This window comes from Amblyomma maculatum, chromosome 1 (assembly GCF_055883805.1).
Source record: "Amblyomma maculatum isolate TAMU_Amacu chromosome 1, ASM5588380v1, whole genome shotgun sequence".
NCBI lineage: Eukaryota > Metazoa > Arthropoda > Arachnida > Ixodida > Ixodidae > Amblyomma > Amblyomma maculatum.
In genome coordinates this window covers 391,662,156-391,678,121 of record NC_139344.1, presented here as the reverse complement: position 1 = coordinate 391,678,121, position 15,966 = coordinate 391,662,156, and the positions used below count along the sequence as shown (strand labels likewise).

The 15,966-nt window shown below is 47.1% G+C and overlaps 1 protein-coding gene across 5 annotated transcripts in view; it reads right to left on the bottom strand.

The window, feature by feature from the left end:
• Window positions 1-15,966, bottom strand: part of LOC146208540 (potassium voltage-gated channel protein Shaw-like) — a 273,057-nt gene that overhangs the window by 89,850 nt on the left and 167,241 nt on the right. Inside the window, exons 1-2 of one of the 5 annotated variants that reach the window (XM_084594598.1) lie at window positions 9,508-9,780; window positions 5,422-5,765 (exon numbers count right to left, since the gene is read on the bottom strand). In XM_084594598.1, the coding sequence (XP_084450724.1) occupies window positions 5,422-5,706 (285 nt within the window). In that variant the 5' untranslated portion in view covers window positions 5,707-5,765; window positions 9,508-9,780. Of the gene's footprint in view, window positions 1-5,421; window positions 5,766-7,928; window positions 8,117-8,903; window positions 9,185-9,253; window positions 9,335-9,507; window positions 9,781-15,966 lie in introns of those variants that run through there. The other 4 variants (XM_084594629.1, XM_084594606.1, XM_084594621.1 and 1 more) reach the window with 4 other exon arrangements.

Below are 15,966 nucleotides of genomic sequence, written 5' to 3'. Positions count from 1 at the left end.
AGTGGTGCGCTTGGGAGAGGGGCCTTGTCACAGGGGCACCTGTTGCGCATACCGTCGCCGTCATTCCACTCGTTACTTTAAGGGTTCGACAACGGGTGGCGTCACAGCTGCGATGGCAACCAGCGGGGAATAAGTAAGATTTTCTGTTTGGCTCTGGTGATCCTATCAGCGCTGTCGGGCTAACACCCCGGACGTTAACCCCCATAGATAATAGCAGATCGAGTGCATCTCTTATTGAGTGTTTAGCAGCGCTAGCCGCGTTTGCTTCATTCATCACGCTGGACGAATTTCCAGGTTGTATTATGAGGTGCTTCTGTGTCGCTCTTATATGGCCGCCACACTACGGTACTCGGCGCCACGGGAACCATCCTCCAGTCCCAACTTTAGTCCGACACCGACGCTAAAGCACGTGGCCACGCCTTCGGAGCTATCAAAGAAAGAGGCTGGAACTAGACACCCGATTGCAGCTGCTGCCACGCTGACATCTAACTCAGGATCAATCGAGAACTGTTCTTTATAACTTCGATGTGTAGCAGTGATAGCTTTCCGAATAGTATACTTTTAAAGATGGAATTGCAACAGACGTCGTTCCATCGATCTAAGAGAGAAGCATATACGTGGGAGTGCTCTTTTCCTGTGGGAAAATCAGCAGAAAGCTTTAACGCGATAACGTCAAAGGCCCCGTTCACCCAACATCTAGCGTCGGAGGCCGTCCGTTGGCGTTGCTGTTGTGATGCTCAGAGTATAGCATCAGCGGTATTGTAGTGACACAAAAAGTGGCGCATAAATACTTAGGTGTGACACTTACAGCCGACTGTTCATGGAATACACATGTGGATACCGTAGCTGCAAAAGCCGCCAGGACCTTAAACGTTATACAGCGAAATCTGAAACACGTACGTGCCGCCTTGTTTGAAATCAATAGCCTACTTAACGTACGTTCGACTACTGCTCGAATACGCTTGTGCCGTATGGGACCCTTGGCAAACAACACTGAGCAATAAAATTGAAAACATCCAAAATAGAGCAGCAAGGTTTGTCCTGTGTCGGTACTCGAGAACTGATAGCTGCACCGTCATGAAAAATGAATTAGGATGGGAAACCCTCTGCTCTCGAAGAAGGAAATTACGACTTAACCTGTTGTACCAAATATACCACAACAAAACAGGCATTCGAAAGGAAATCTACTTACATAGGCCACATTATGTTTCTGCTCGAACAGACCATTGTTTTAAAATTTTGGAATACCGTGCCAGAACTAACATGTATGCCAGTTCCTTTTTTGTTCGATTCATCAGTGAATGGAATCGGCTTTCAGGTCATCAAGTGTGCTCCATAAATGAAGATGTGTTTTTTTACACTCTGTAACCCCCCTGCTGTAGCGTCCTCGGGCTAAGCGGGGTAATCATTGAATAAAGAAGAATAAAGAATGAAAAATCCCGAGTATGGGGCTGGAAGGCGGTAGCTGGCAGCTGGCATGGCCGAGCACTAAGTGGAAGTAGAGGGTCGTCTGACATTACATTTGGCAAGAGCTGCAAACTCGGGCCCCTCCATTCACACGGGAGGGTGATATCAAAATCAGTCTGCCAGAACCCTTGCATTCACTTTACCTCCGGGCCACGCAGGCACGTTCATATGGATTGGTCATGGCGGGGCTTTGCATGCGGGCTGATACGTTATCGCTTCATACTCTTATAGGCGGAGCTTAAATGTCCCTTATAATTTTTGAAGCTCGCTGCCACTCGAAGTCTCCTTCTGTTAACTTTGATAAACATCACATACATAGTGAAGTATGGGTGTGGTACTGAACGCTAATGTACGGGCCACTTTCAGAGTTGTGTTCAATCTTCAAAACCTAGCTGGGGACACGCACAAGTGCATTCTCCTTGTCCTCCGTCGAGTTCTCGTTTTATTCCGCGAACCGCATTTGCGGCGCGACATTGGAAATCAGAATTGTCATCGCTCGAGAAACGCACTCGGGGAAAATTGCGGCTCCTTCACTAAATGAACCGATTTACGTAAACGCGTGTCTCACTCGGTCGTACAAAATTCCAGAAAGAGAATCTCGGGATGAAGCGCAAACATGTAGTACACAGTCGGCCAGATGACAAATCATGCGTCTCCCGTCAGCAACAACAGCAACAACAACAACAACCCGCTTAGAGTAAGCGACAAGATCGTGTCGATTCGTACACAAACGATCTCCATCAATAATTCCCCAACTTTCTCGACTGAAAAACCCTCTTTTTTTGGCCGAAAAAAAAAAAAAGGAAAAAAACTTTCTGCCAAACGCAAGCGTGCCTAACTCTAGCTCCGAATCGACGAAAAACTCGGCGCGCTGAACTTTCTTCTTCCGCCGGCCACACATCGCCTTATCCCACTTACAATGCAGCGTCGATTCCGAGCACACAACACGCTTGAAATGGACTTCTCGTGCGAAGAATATCACAAGACTACTCATATCTTCCACTTGGTGCCCCTCCCTCTCCCGAACACCTCCGCGCACGCTTGATGCCGCCACCGGGCGAGTCTTGTGAGCGGCGTGAGGGTAAATTGCTTCGATAGGAGGCGCCATTATGAGGAGGGCAGCCCACCGGGAGCGCCTTTCGAGAACAAGATCCTTGCTTCGTGCAACCCCAGCCTGCTCCTCGATTCGAATGCGGATGGCGTTGCGGCAGGAGGGGCCGGCGCCTCGTTTCATCAATGGCTTTTTTCCCTCCTTTTCCATTTGAAGGGGAGAGAGTGTATCGATAGAGACCACCTTGTAAAAAAAAGGAGGGGAAGGAAAAAGAAAAAGGGATGCATAAACTTTGTTGTGCTAAGGTACACACGATCCCGATACTTTCATTTTATTATTATTCGACGCGCCTCTGGTGCTGCCTGTACATACGGGTGCTGCCACCGTTGCCTCGGCGTTGTGGCCGGTGGTCGGCGCGCCATTGCGCTACTCTAGCCGCTGTTTGCCTTGCTCGCTTCGGCCTCTACACCTCCCCTACCCTCACTTCTCCAAACCCTTCCCCCTTCTCTCCCCTAGCGCATGTTTCGGGTTTCTGCCTGTTCCATTATTTAGTTGAGCGCCGCCTGTTGAAATGCGAGGGGTCGTTCTAGAAGAACTGATACCTCTTCCAAGCGTTACATAATTCATGTTCGTCGGAAAGGCCCTCCCTTCGGTTAAACTGAGTGGGTTACTCTGGCGCGCCGTCCTTGTGCCCGGTGGGGTAAACAGGGAGGAGTAGCGGGTGTTTGCGCCTGAGAAGCGGGGACGTTTTCGCGGTTTGCGCAATGCTTTTGAAAGTTAATTCCAAGAACGCGATCTTAACTGAGGGTAACTGGACACTGCGAGGTTATCTTAACTGCGCTCACCGTTTCTCGGCCCCATTATACGCGCTTCGGTTTTCCCTTCTTGCATGAGCAGAGAAGGTGCAAGTCGTGTTCTCCCTCTCGCTCCTTCTACAGAGTTGCACCGTACTGACGCAACGACGGTTGCGGAATGACCGTACTTAAGTAAATGAAGCGCTGACCGTACTTAAGTAAATGAAGCGCAGTGTGATATGTTCCTCCTCGTCCCCGAGATGTTATTCTCTTTGTCATCAGGAAAATATTGCGTTGGACGTTTAGCGCGGGCTACTGTAAGGATGTGCCTAAAGAACGTACTAAGCGCATGCGCTTTGGAGCGCGCAAAACCAATAGTACAGCGAGGGACCATGCATGTAGAATGAGACAAAGTAAACATTCTACTCTTCCAACTCTTAAGTCATTTAGCCGGCGCACGGCGGTCGCCTCGATGTGGGATACATACTCGGCTAATCGGGGGCTAATGGACAAGAGCAGATGAAACAAAAATAAATAATCAAATGTAGCATTGCCGGTGGCGAGCCTTATAAGGCAGCTGTAGGAAAGACAGAGAATCAGCTTGAGGCATATAACAAGTGTATGAAAGAAAGCGACCACTTGAGTAGCTTTAACGCTGCCAAAGCCAAGCAACGTCTTCTGAGTACACGCGAACGACATGTAAAAAAAAAAAAAAAGCATTGAAGTGTTAACCCTTCGTGTGATTACATTTGATGTTCGTACACTGTATGCGCTGTACGCACTGAACTTACTCTGTCCCCCAACGCGCCGAGTCTGCAGTTGAGTAAAGAAATGCTGCACGACAGGGATAAAATCTGTAATGGTCCCAGATCCTCTCGTTCCCACGGGGTTTCCTATGGAGAAGCAATATATTGCTGTCGTAACGCGCAGAGTCCCTAGGGGCCATGGACATCGGGCGATAGACACGTGTTCTTTGTGAAAGCACGTCCAGAGTAAGCCTTTTTCTGCAGACTGTGTCGTTAATTTGCTCATCGAGGACATCGCAACCTCTGATGGTTGACATATATACATCGCTCTTGCTGTCGCCCGTTTTTATAGGGACCGCTGTAAAAATAAATATACGACAGTTGGGACGCTGACATCACGAACTGCTCATGACAGGTGCAGTTTATCTCTCGCTTCCCTACCGTTAATGAGGAATTTTGCGGTGTAAAAACGCCATCAACTAGAAGGGAGAGCAGGAGGGGAGTCGATCCTCCTACTCTGGGAACTGCATTATAGGTGCTCTGGTTTATAGGCACCCACAATGATGAGGTTATTCGGAGAACCCGCGCATATTCAGGGCATGCCCTCAATCTGCACGACTACTGCTTTTCAAGCGCGTCGGTCTCACCTTGATTGCGCCCCACAAAGCGTCATACCACCCTTTATATGCTGTTCCACCATTCGCACAAAAAAGACCTTGAAACTCCAAGTGTGATCATTTCGTCCTATTTCGAGCTTCTGGTTCGATAGTCATTATTAAAGCTTGCTCTCGCTTTCATTCTACGTATTACAATGGGTACCGGCCGTCTTGTTTAGTTCGTTGTCAGGGTAAATGTAAATGGAATTTCTTATAACGTGCACTGTTTTGCAGAACACGCACGAAATATTTCTTCCCTGTTTCACCGGCTTGAATATTGATAAACTTATGCCCCCCCCCCTCCCGACTTTTTTTTCCAGTTTCCGAAGAACACTCAGTGGTAGCGTTCTGTTTCACTGCACACCCTATGGGGAAGCATGGGAGTCATAGGAAATATCACCAGCTGTCCCCGTAAATGTATCCACATCTGTGACGCTGCCGTTGAACATGCCACCCTGTACGAACTTTGGATATACAGTCGAACAAATGCCGCGTGACGATCAAGTTCGTTATAAGTGGGCTGGACTGTACCGCCTATACTAATTTATGGCACCTGGCCGAACTAATGTAATATCGAATTTGTATCAGTGATGTGATACATACGCACGTATACACAGAAACATATACAGAAAACGCCGACATACACACGTATACGTTCTGCCTGCGTGAAAGAAATCCAAGGTGCGGCGCCTGAAAGGTCTTCTCACCTGGTTTGCGTCCAGGCCCCAAAACTCGAGCTCCTCTTCGAAGAGCGGCCCGCACACGTCAGTTGGATAATGCAGCTTGCCCGTCCGGTAGTAGTTGAGTATCTGTCCGAAGACGCCCGGGTGGCGGTCGAAGAAGTACTCGTTCAGTACGGGGTCGTAGTTGGCCAGTGCCTCGGTGAGCCGGGAGAGGCGCGTGGCCGGGATCTTCTTTAGGGTCGCCTTGTAGGTCTCGTGCCGGATGCCACCCACGTTGAGTACGACGCGGTTCTCGGCGTCCAGGTTCATGCTGGTGGCTGCTGGCTGCTACGCGGGCCGCACACCGCCCGACCCGACGCCCATCACGCCTGCGGGGAAAACAGAACGCGCACCACGATGGTCTATAGTTCACACTTTTGGCGAGGCAGTGGAGAATAAATCGCGTATTTTCCCTCCTCTTTTCATCTTAAAGAAATACCACGGGCTTTGCTGATAGGTAGTGGAAGTTAACGCGTTCGCCTCATAAAAAAAGACGCTCCATATTTTTTCCCGCCGTCGACTTAAAAGCGGTGCGCGAAGCTCCCTCGGCTTAAGTGTGAGAGGCTCGACTTGAGACAGGGCTCCACATTACAACAACTTTTCGCTCGTAGAGAGAAGGGAGGCAAGAGAGCATCATCGTGTGCTGGCGTTTAGTTGAGCCATTTGATGTGCAGTGTTTACCGGCTCATGCTGCACCAACGCATGTCTCAAGCCCGATAAGGTATCTCCGCTAAGCACGTGTTGCCGATGAAGTTACAACGAGCGGCCCGCGAGTTCAGGCGAGGGTCACATATGACCCTTTTCAACCGAGGCGTCGTTTTACAATGATAGCAAGGAAGGAACCAGTTCCTGTTACGATTAGTCACGCACTATCTGTTGGCTCCGCAGTACTCTGAAAAAAAATCCGTTTCAAATAAACTTGCACCGCTGTATTTTCGCCCTGTAGGGGTCCAATCACCGCAGCTATGCAGGGTAAAGGAGCTGTCCTATAATCATAACTATTAGTTTAGTTGGACATTTTTCGCAGCACAATTTTGAATTGTGTGCGCTCAACAAGTAATGACACTTAAAAGGAAGTATTCTTAAGAAACACGATATTGATTCATTTTTTTTTTCGTTCCGACGCGAACATGTTTCTGTTCAGGTGCGTAGCTCATTTGCGCATTGTTAAACGCATTATAGAAATAAAAACGCCGTTCTCAAAACTCAATGAGTTTTAAAATGTCAAAACAGAAGCGTCAACTCAATCTGAATCACGTATTAATATTTTTGTGCAGCCATTAAAGGGAATCGTTCTCTTTTAAATTAAAGTGCGAAATAAAAATTCCCTTGACAAATACAGGAATGACATAGCCGAGGGAGGCTCGTCATTAAATGCTTGCGAAAGAAAACGAAGTTCGGAACGAGTCATGCATATCAGTATAGACAGAGTTTGATTACGAAGTAATTTCCAAGCAGCAGTAAATATTTCGGCGCAAAGAAATTAATTTTGAACGTCTCACTTGGACGATATTGAATGCTTTAGTTCCCGTTTAATGCTGGTGCGCCGGAATCGGATTGTTATTATTTTATTTTTCAGATATGTAAAACACGAAAGAATAATTCTGGCCCGATGTTGCTGCCGTTTGTGTAATAAATTCGTGCCTCCATTTTGTTCACTGAAAGAGAATTTCGTTCCGTACCCAGCAAGTCGGAGCTATCCGAATTTCCTCAACTTTCAGATGGCTTCCTTAAGGATGTAGCGAGCTCTTGCCGGTTCATTTCTTGTTACAAATGCTCTGGATTGTTTCTCGGAACGGAGATTCTAGTTAGCGTCGTCTTAGCTTTATTTCTTCTTTTCTTTTCTTTCGTACGGCACTGCCGAAATCTATGCTGCATCGAAGTTTGCTATAAGTTTAGAAAATGTTCTCATTTCTCATATATCGATCGGACTTAACGTGCAGCGCACAGCTTCATGGTTGCCGACGCAATGTGAGCGCCTCAACGTGCAATACGGTATCCATTTCGAAACCAGGGGAAAAAGAAGGAATCATTCAGTCTCAGCGTAATGTACCGTAAAATGTATCGAGTGAATTGTCGCTGCATTGAGCCCCAGTTTTATTTCAGGTAGCATTCGTCGACTTTGAGCTAGTACATCTCACGCTGGCAAATTCCACCTCATGCAGGTCAAATTCGAGCTTCCTTCCAAACACTCTCGCAGGTAGGAAATGCTTTCTTTTCGTACAATCATGCCTCAAAACTAAAGAAAGAAAAAGGAATGCACCAGAGTATGCTTGTCACTTTTTCAAGGAAAAAATGGGGCCTTTTTAAACCAGAAATATACGCGAGAAACCTGCACAAACACACGCATATGCAGCGGAAGAAAAAGAGCTGCTGTTGCAACAGGAAACAACGCTTGCTGTATACGCCTATTACAGTGCTGCAATTAAGTGGTAAATAAAAGAGGGCAACTTAAGATACTGGACTGAAATGGAAGCAGACGACGCCCTTACGTATTTTTGGGTCTGGTTTGCTCGAGATATCTCTGGCAGCGGAGCTGTTGCGGTGTCTCCATCGCTTTGAGATCGTAACCTTAACCCTGGCGTTAAACAGGGCTTATTATTCCCATCTTCCCCCGGGATACCGACGCTTCCTCTGCACAAACCACGGAGGTAGCCTCTGCATATCCGGGGCAGGAAAACGCAAGCGGCACATCGGCAGAACAAAGGGCCAAAGCACAGCTGCGACAGAAAAGCGATCGCGCGACGTCTGGTTCGTCTGACCTTTATTTTATAGTTTTGTGTTTTAACTCGGCCGCCGTGTTCGAGCGAGCCGCCAAATGCAGCATTCGAGTGGCTGGAGTTAAACAACGCCTGTTATACGCACACAGTGTCGTCGTCGCTTGCAAACGCAGTGCAGTAGAAGAAGCTCTAACCGTTTGGTCAGTGCCTTACAGCGTTCTTTTACGCCATTGAATTGAAGAAAAAGAAAGTAAAGCGACTCAGACAGAGCGGATATTGTGCCGTGGTCATTCTGCCGTGCTCGCATCTTACGCAGAACAGCGGCGGTTAGTTTGTTGCCGGTTGACAAGAAAAGATGGCAACATGCGAGAGACGTCGAGCTCAAAGTTCTGCAACACCTCTCCTTAATTCGCGAACGAATCTATTGAAGAGTGGGAAAGAAAAAAAAAAATATTTTAGAACGCATAGCTATTCGTTCATATGCGGTAATTGTGTTTATCTATATTCTTCACGTTTGTGCATGACAATGTGCAGCAATACGCATACTGAAGGAATCGCACGACGACATATCTTCGCTTCTGTCGCTTTACTGCTTACGGGTGTGAGCAGAGTTCTTTTAAGTAGGTTATACGCAACATATTGCAAATAATCGATACTGGCGCTCATTACTATTTTTTGTTTAAACAAAAATAGTCAGGTGCCCGCTGAAAGTCGCAAGGTGAAAAATGAATCCTCGCGAATACGCACGTGCTCTTCCAAGCTCGTCGACTCTGATTTCGGAAGCCTCTACACGATGTGTTCGTAGTGTGGCGCTGAGAACAACAATGTCATCGACAAAGTGGTTAACTCGGGCCAGGTCATACAGCTACTGGATACGAAAAGAGTAACACATGTAGCACGTTCGCCATGCTGACTCCTCATGCAGGTATAATTCGCGTGGAGTAATTGAAGCGATGGGCGCGATATCAATGCAGCCACGTCATGAGCGACTGGCTACTGTCGTGAAAAAAAGAAAAAAGAATGCAACGAGCTATGGAAATCGACTCATTCTTTCGTCAGTTACGGGATCGGTATCGAAGGTCGTTTAATGAAATTACCTTTCCTTGCCGCGTCGCGAACGGGAGCAGCCGGCTCAGTAAAGTTTATGCCCGCTTCTTATCGCACTTCGAGGTCGAAGCGTAAAAAATAATAGCGCGGCAGTATGTTTTACGACTCTGCGGCTGCGGTACCGACGGCTGTGCAGCCGAGTAGCTGGCCGGGAGAACGACGTATGCCGCGCAACGAGCGACGAAATAACGCGAAATACTCGCTGGACTATGACAGCGAATTGAGGGAACGTTGAGTGACTGACCGTGGTATTGTATCCAATCGTATACGCAACGTATGGCCTCCCCTCCGCGGCGAGGTGGGATCTAGACCCCGTAGCTTCGGCTGCCGCCGCTTGGACTGACCTGCTGCAACGCAAGCTGTTGCCTCTGCGCTCTCTAACAGGTCGCTGCCTCCGCGCCTTGAGGAAACGAGAATCGGTTTTGCGCCTACTTTCAACACAATGGAAGCATGACCGTTGAGAGATGCTGACGTTCTTTGCAGCATGTCTTTTACGTTGTTCTTTTTCTTATATTGCAGCTCGCCACTTGTGTCCTAGTCTCTGAGCCAGCGAATTGCAGTTCTGGTGCCAAATGATAACCGGAGCTTCCGTATTTAGGGCAAAAAAAAAAAAAAAAAAGGAATTTGTCGCTAACATTTGGCTCGAAAAGTTTGTGCGGTGTAATGAAAGAGCAGAAGAAAGTAGTAACACATGTTACCGCCAATTGAAAGGTTTCCGACAGGGTTTAAAGGTAAAGGCTGGCGCAATTTTTTTTTTTCGTGTTCGCGTTGCTCCGAATTAGTTACGCGACATGGTTTTACGACCAAGTTTTAATAGTTTGAAATGAGTGCAATGTCCTGATTTACCATTTTGTTTACGTCGTGCTTGTCCGCAAGCGAAAAAAAAAAGTCAGTTTAAATTCTCTGCATTCATTGGATGCAGGTATTGTCTTAAGTCAGCTTTACCTTGTACATTTAGAGCCGGCAGTTTTAAGGAGAAATTATTGCTCGGTTCATGAACGGCGTCCGCAGAATGGGTCCACAAGAAGTAACAACTATAGATATAATAACATAACTTCAAAATTGTCACGTATGCACTTTTTGTTCAGCGTTCTCAGGGTGGTGTCATAGCATTTCGCTTCCCCTTTGGCATCTATCTGCTGGTCAAGTTGCAGACTAATTTGTGATAGGTATTGGAACCAATGACATACGTTATCTTCAAATGTCTGCAGCTAATTGGAAATGTAGGTGTCCACAGAGAAGTGAGACAGATACTGAATGTTTCTTTTCCTCCTAAACTGAACCAAGTGAAGTCGTTTAACAGACTTCCAAACTCTGTGGTAGTCTCTCAATGCTTAAACCGCCAAGCAATACCATACAAAACCATTCCGAACAGCGGTTCGTATGTCTTAATCGGTTTCAGAGGGCTTAAACCTACGCATTTTCTCCCGCTCTCTCTTTTTTTTTTTTTTTTTGAATGACCAACAGAAAGGATCCATAGTAGAGAAGGGACAGGAGAAGAGCATTCTTGAAAACACAAAACAAAATGGACAAAGCCTGAGGGCAGGCCTCATTTGGATAGCCCATGTTTTGACAACAGAATTTGTCTTCGTCTGGGCTAATCGTTCGTCACTGGCACGGGTATAAAAGGGGCACTTTAGCCTCTGTGCGTAATTGTTTTTTTTTTTCTATGTACACATGCACATAAAAGCGCGCTCATAAACCACCACTGTTATTCGGTACCAGTTCGCCCGCTTTATATGTCATGTCGTTTCTCTAATTATTTGCACTACTTTACCTCGTCATTCGCCGCTTACTATTTATATAAGAAAGAACCTTTCTTCCGCATAAATAATCTAAGCAGGCCTCGAAAAAGTCCATTACTTTTCACAGCGAGAAGCACTAGTCGTTAGTTCTTGTAAAAAATGTTGTACAACATTTTCTATGAAAAGTATAACATTAGTCACAAGAATAACATCGGAATCAACATTTGTTAATAACCAGCCCAGCGATCGCGATAACAGGAGTTCCTTTTCTTTCGAGCTGTAGACACAGGGGACTTTGCGCGTCATGTTTCTCGCACCACAAATGGAGCAACAAAGTCGCGTGTTGGAGACAAACAAACAAACACCAAAAAACATTGTGCCATTATCGCGAGTTGTGTCTATGTGACTATCCAGAAAGGAATGGTGCCATGACCACCGTTTTGAGAATCATTATTTACTGTATTGTCCAGCTAAGATAGGCCGCCCTTGTTGTGAAATACAGCATGCTAAGTTGGTCTGTATTTAAGTATTTAAGGAGTAGCTGAGGCTGTGTCAAAGTGCGATTTCGCAACCTTTGGAAACGTTGAAGCATTTCACACACACACACACACACACACACACACACACACACACACACACACACACACACACACACACACACACACACACACACACACACACACACACACACACACACACACACACACACACACACACACACACACACACACACACACACACACACACACACACACACACACACACACACACACACACACACACACACACACACACACACACACACACACACACACACACACACACACACACACACACACACACACACACACACACACACACACACACACACACACACACACACACACACACACACACACACACACACACACACACACACACACACACACACACACACACACACACACACACACACACACACACACACACACACACACACACACACACACACACACACACACACACACACACACACACACACACACACACACACACACACACACACACACACACACACACACACACACACACACACGCGCGCACACACATGCCGTCTCTACTGAAAGCATGCTGCGAAGTTTTCTTTTCAGTCGTATGGTAGAGCATTTATACCACCTTCCAAGCTCTAAATGTATGTAAGGAAATTATTCGCACCCTACATGCCTTTGAATGTTCAGAGAAGCCGGAAGCAACACTTACAGCCTGCTCACCTTTTGCAAAGATGGCGACATACATGACGTCGCAAAGACTTTTTTTTTGTCTAAAGTGTTAGATGAATGTTGACGAGATTTCCTTTCTTTTTAAAAGATTCAGAAAGCTGTCGATGCGGAAGGGAGCATGCTGCACCGTATTTTGGATAACATAGCTGTATGATGGGCTGTATATTTATGACAGGGCAGAAAATATTATATTTATGGCGGGCACTATACTCTATGACAGTGTCTGAAACAACCGCTAACCGCTAACCGCGAACCGCTAACAACAACAACGGTACAACAACGGTACAACAACGGTACAACAATGACACAACAACGACAACAACAACAACGACAACAACAACGACACAAAAACAGCACAACAGCAACACAACAAAACACAACAGGGCAATTCTAGGACCCCGTGAAGCCAAATGTGTCGCGCGGCCTAGAAGGCGGGCCCTCGTCGGCGCAGTGCTAACAGGTCTCCGCTTTCGAGAGTCAGCGTCACTATCTGAGCTGTGTGAATTCGACGATTGTTTTCTCGAGTCTGTATAGCGCGCGCGTGCACGATCGCACGTGCCTTCCATCTCTACTCTCCCCACCTCCTGTACCTTCCCGGTTGACGCACGCGAACAGGTACAAGGAAAACGTGACGAAACCTCAACTTCCTTCCCTAACTTTCCTTCCTGCATTCTGGAGCCACCCGCCACCCTACTGCAGCCACTTCTCGTTCCCTTGATGCTGTTGCCGCAGCGCGCTACTCGCTTTTTATGTCTTCCTTTTTTCCCCTCAGCCATCCCGTTTTACGAGGTTGCTCTCTTCCCGCTTGGGTTTCCGGTCCCGGAAAGCGCGCCGCGAGGCAAATATAATTTCGTTTTACGCTTCTTTTCTGCAGCCGTCGGCTCCGTCGTCGATGCCGGCCAGCGTCCGGGAACACGCACTACTCCCGAATGGCCTTCCCTGTCGTCGTCGTAAAAGCACCACCGCTGCTGCGGAGGTTCAGAACAAGAGCTAAGGCAGAAAGGAAACAGACCAAAGGGAAGCAAATGGAAGCGCAATAGATCGAAGAGCTCAATTGCATCCAAAAGAGGGACATATAAGTGAGACCACGCCGCACAGCGGCTGCTGAGAGGAAGTGCGCGACAACGTCCCGTCTTCAGGGAACTGTTGAACATTTGACAGAGATAAGGGTAAGGATAGGGTGGCGGCGAGTGGTACTGGACTAAGCTAATTGCTGATTAAAGGATAGGGTGGCGGCGAGTGGTAAATGTTGAGGCATTTTGGTCTACCTACAGTGCGCCCTCACTGGTTTATAGGGACAGATGATTATAATGATGATGATGGTGATGGGCATTCGATGTGTACGAATACCATTTGCGGGTTAAGGCGCTGTCAAATGCCGGCGGCTGTAATGGTCGGGTATAAAAGGACATCGGTGTCGCGCCTAACATTTGCAGTTGGCCTTCCACGTTACCCAAGATCAAGCGGCAAAATCAGTGAAATGTTTGATTCCTGTGCAGCTGCGACTTGTCCTTGTGCTATATGGTGCGTTATAAAGGTGAACGGATACGAATATGAAGTTATTGTGTCGGGGGAATGTTGCGCGTGCATGGCAGTTTTCGGGACATCAGGTCAAAGGAAGCAAGCAACGATAGGAAAGAAACGCCTGCTTCTGCAGCTAATAGTCACCTTTTACTTTATTAACACGCCAGTCGGCACTGCAGGTCAGCTTCCGGATGTTTGGAAGCGTTTTAAGACGCAGCGGCAGGCACACATTTGTAATGAAAACGACTGTGCTACGCTCGGTTGACGCTCGGTTGAAATTTGTTAGCAGCATTATATTTTAGATGGGCCGATATACTAACTCGATTAATTATGGTACAGCATGCCCTGTTCTTAGGCACGGCTGTTTTTTTCAGTAATCTTTGTATGGTTCACTATATCACAAGGCATGCTCGTCGGCCCTTTCAGAGCGAAACCGGAGCACCTCGCCGATGTCGCGACGTAATGCAGAGAAGAAAGGAGCGGCGACCAGAAGATGAAGAAAAGCTCTAATGCACCATGAACCGGAGCTCTGTTATATGACCACCTGGATTGCGGAGCTGTCCGGAAAAGCTATTGGGACTGTTAAGATATTCTGTACTTTCATGCAGCAGAGCTTATTTCAGCTTGGCGTACTAAGAGGAACTTCGCCTCATTATCGTCATGCCGAGGCTCGGGCAACAGCTTCACAAGTAACGACATCTATCCACGTTCTCAGCCTGCGAGCACACGGGAATCGGCGGCAGTTGGAAGTCGCGCTTTGTTGCGTGCAGACGTGTCTAGAGAGCTGTACAGTTCGAATTTGGATACGGCTATAGAATCAATTCGCATCTATCTAGCGTAGTAGTAACCTCCTCACGCTCGTATGTCGACCACGGAAGCACGTCACTGCAGATGGAGCATATCGGATGCTGCACACTTTCAGCGCATGCGCCGAGCAGAACCGATAGAGGAGGATCGTAATTAGGCTGAGCGGACTTCAGACTTTATAGCTGTCGTATTCGCAACACAATGTATTCGTGTCGCCAGAATTTTAAAGCTTTTTTTTTTTTTTTTTTTTTTTTCTGCGCACCTATAGGAAAGCTTCGCGGCACTGCGCTACTGATTTCGAAATTGGAATCCACGTTTTTGGCCCAGCACTAACCAAGCCAAATACGAAACCGTGCCTTCCCGCCATCCACAGCAGTGACCAAAATGCTCATTAAGCGTCTCTCATAGCCTGAGTTGCTTTGGGACGTTAAACCCCACAAACCAACCAACCAAAATGCTCATTAAGAACCTGGCCATAACGGGTGCGAAGCTTTTTCCTCTATCTAATATAGAAAAAAAAAAAAGAAAAATGATTGAAAGAAACTGCTTTTCTTATGTGTCTGCACGATTATTATTATTTTGTGTTTTTGCGCTAGCGACTATGGAGTTATCATAGTAGCGTCTATCTTTTCCCGAAATTTCGTTATAACTGCCCACGATAGATGTCACCACTAGCGCTGTTGGCGCCCGTTGTCCCCGCTGGATCGAGGCCTTAGCATCGCAATAATAATAAGGTAACGGTAATGTGCGCACTAAGGCACTTTAATAACACGGTTGTTTACGACGGTTTCATTTTCTACTAGTCAGTCGAGCTCATCACAGACAAACGAAATTTCACAAGACCGCATTTTTTCTTAGCTTGTCTTTATGAGTTGCCCCGTGTGTTGCTGGCTTTAGCAGGCCTCCCCAAAATGGGCCCAGTTATATGGTCACCGTAAACTTCTCTTTCCTCATGGCCAGTGCCTTTTATAACCCACTCGTGGCGGGCATGTTGCAATAACGACACCTTGGGCTATAAGCTGGCTGCGGTAAATGCACCTGCAAGAGCCCTGTCCGAATGGACGTCCAGAGACCCGCGCGTTGGACGGGGCGAAAGGCAAAAGTAGCTTCGCTGTCTTCCGCAGTCTTAACTCGGAGAGTGCTTCAGTTGGCTGGCAGTAATAGTTTGGTTGACCGAAGAATAAACGCCACTCACGATACCCAGCTATTTGTGTTGCTTACGTAACCTTTGACGTTGAAATTGAGTCTGCGGTTTGCATAGGCTCCTGGCGCTATAAAACGTTTTAATGGAAAATCATTCCTAGACACATTACAAGAAAAGCCCGCTGTAAAAAGAAAGGGGGGGGGGGGTTCAGAAAAGCACTAGCA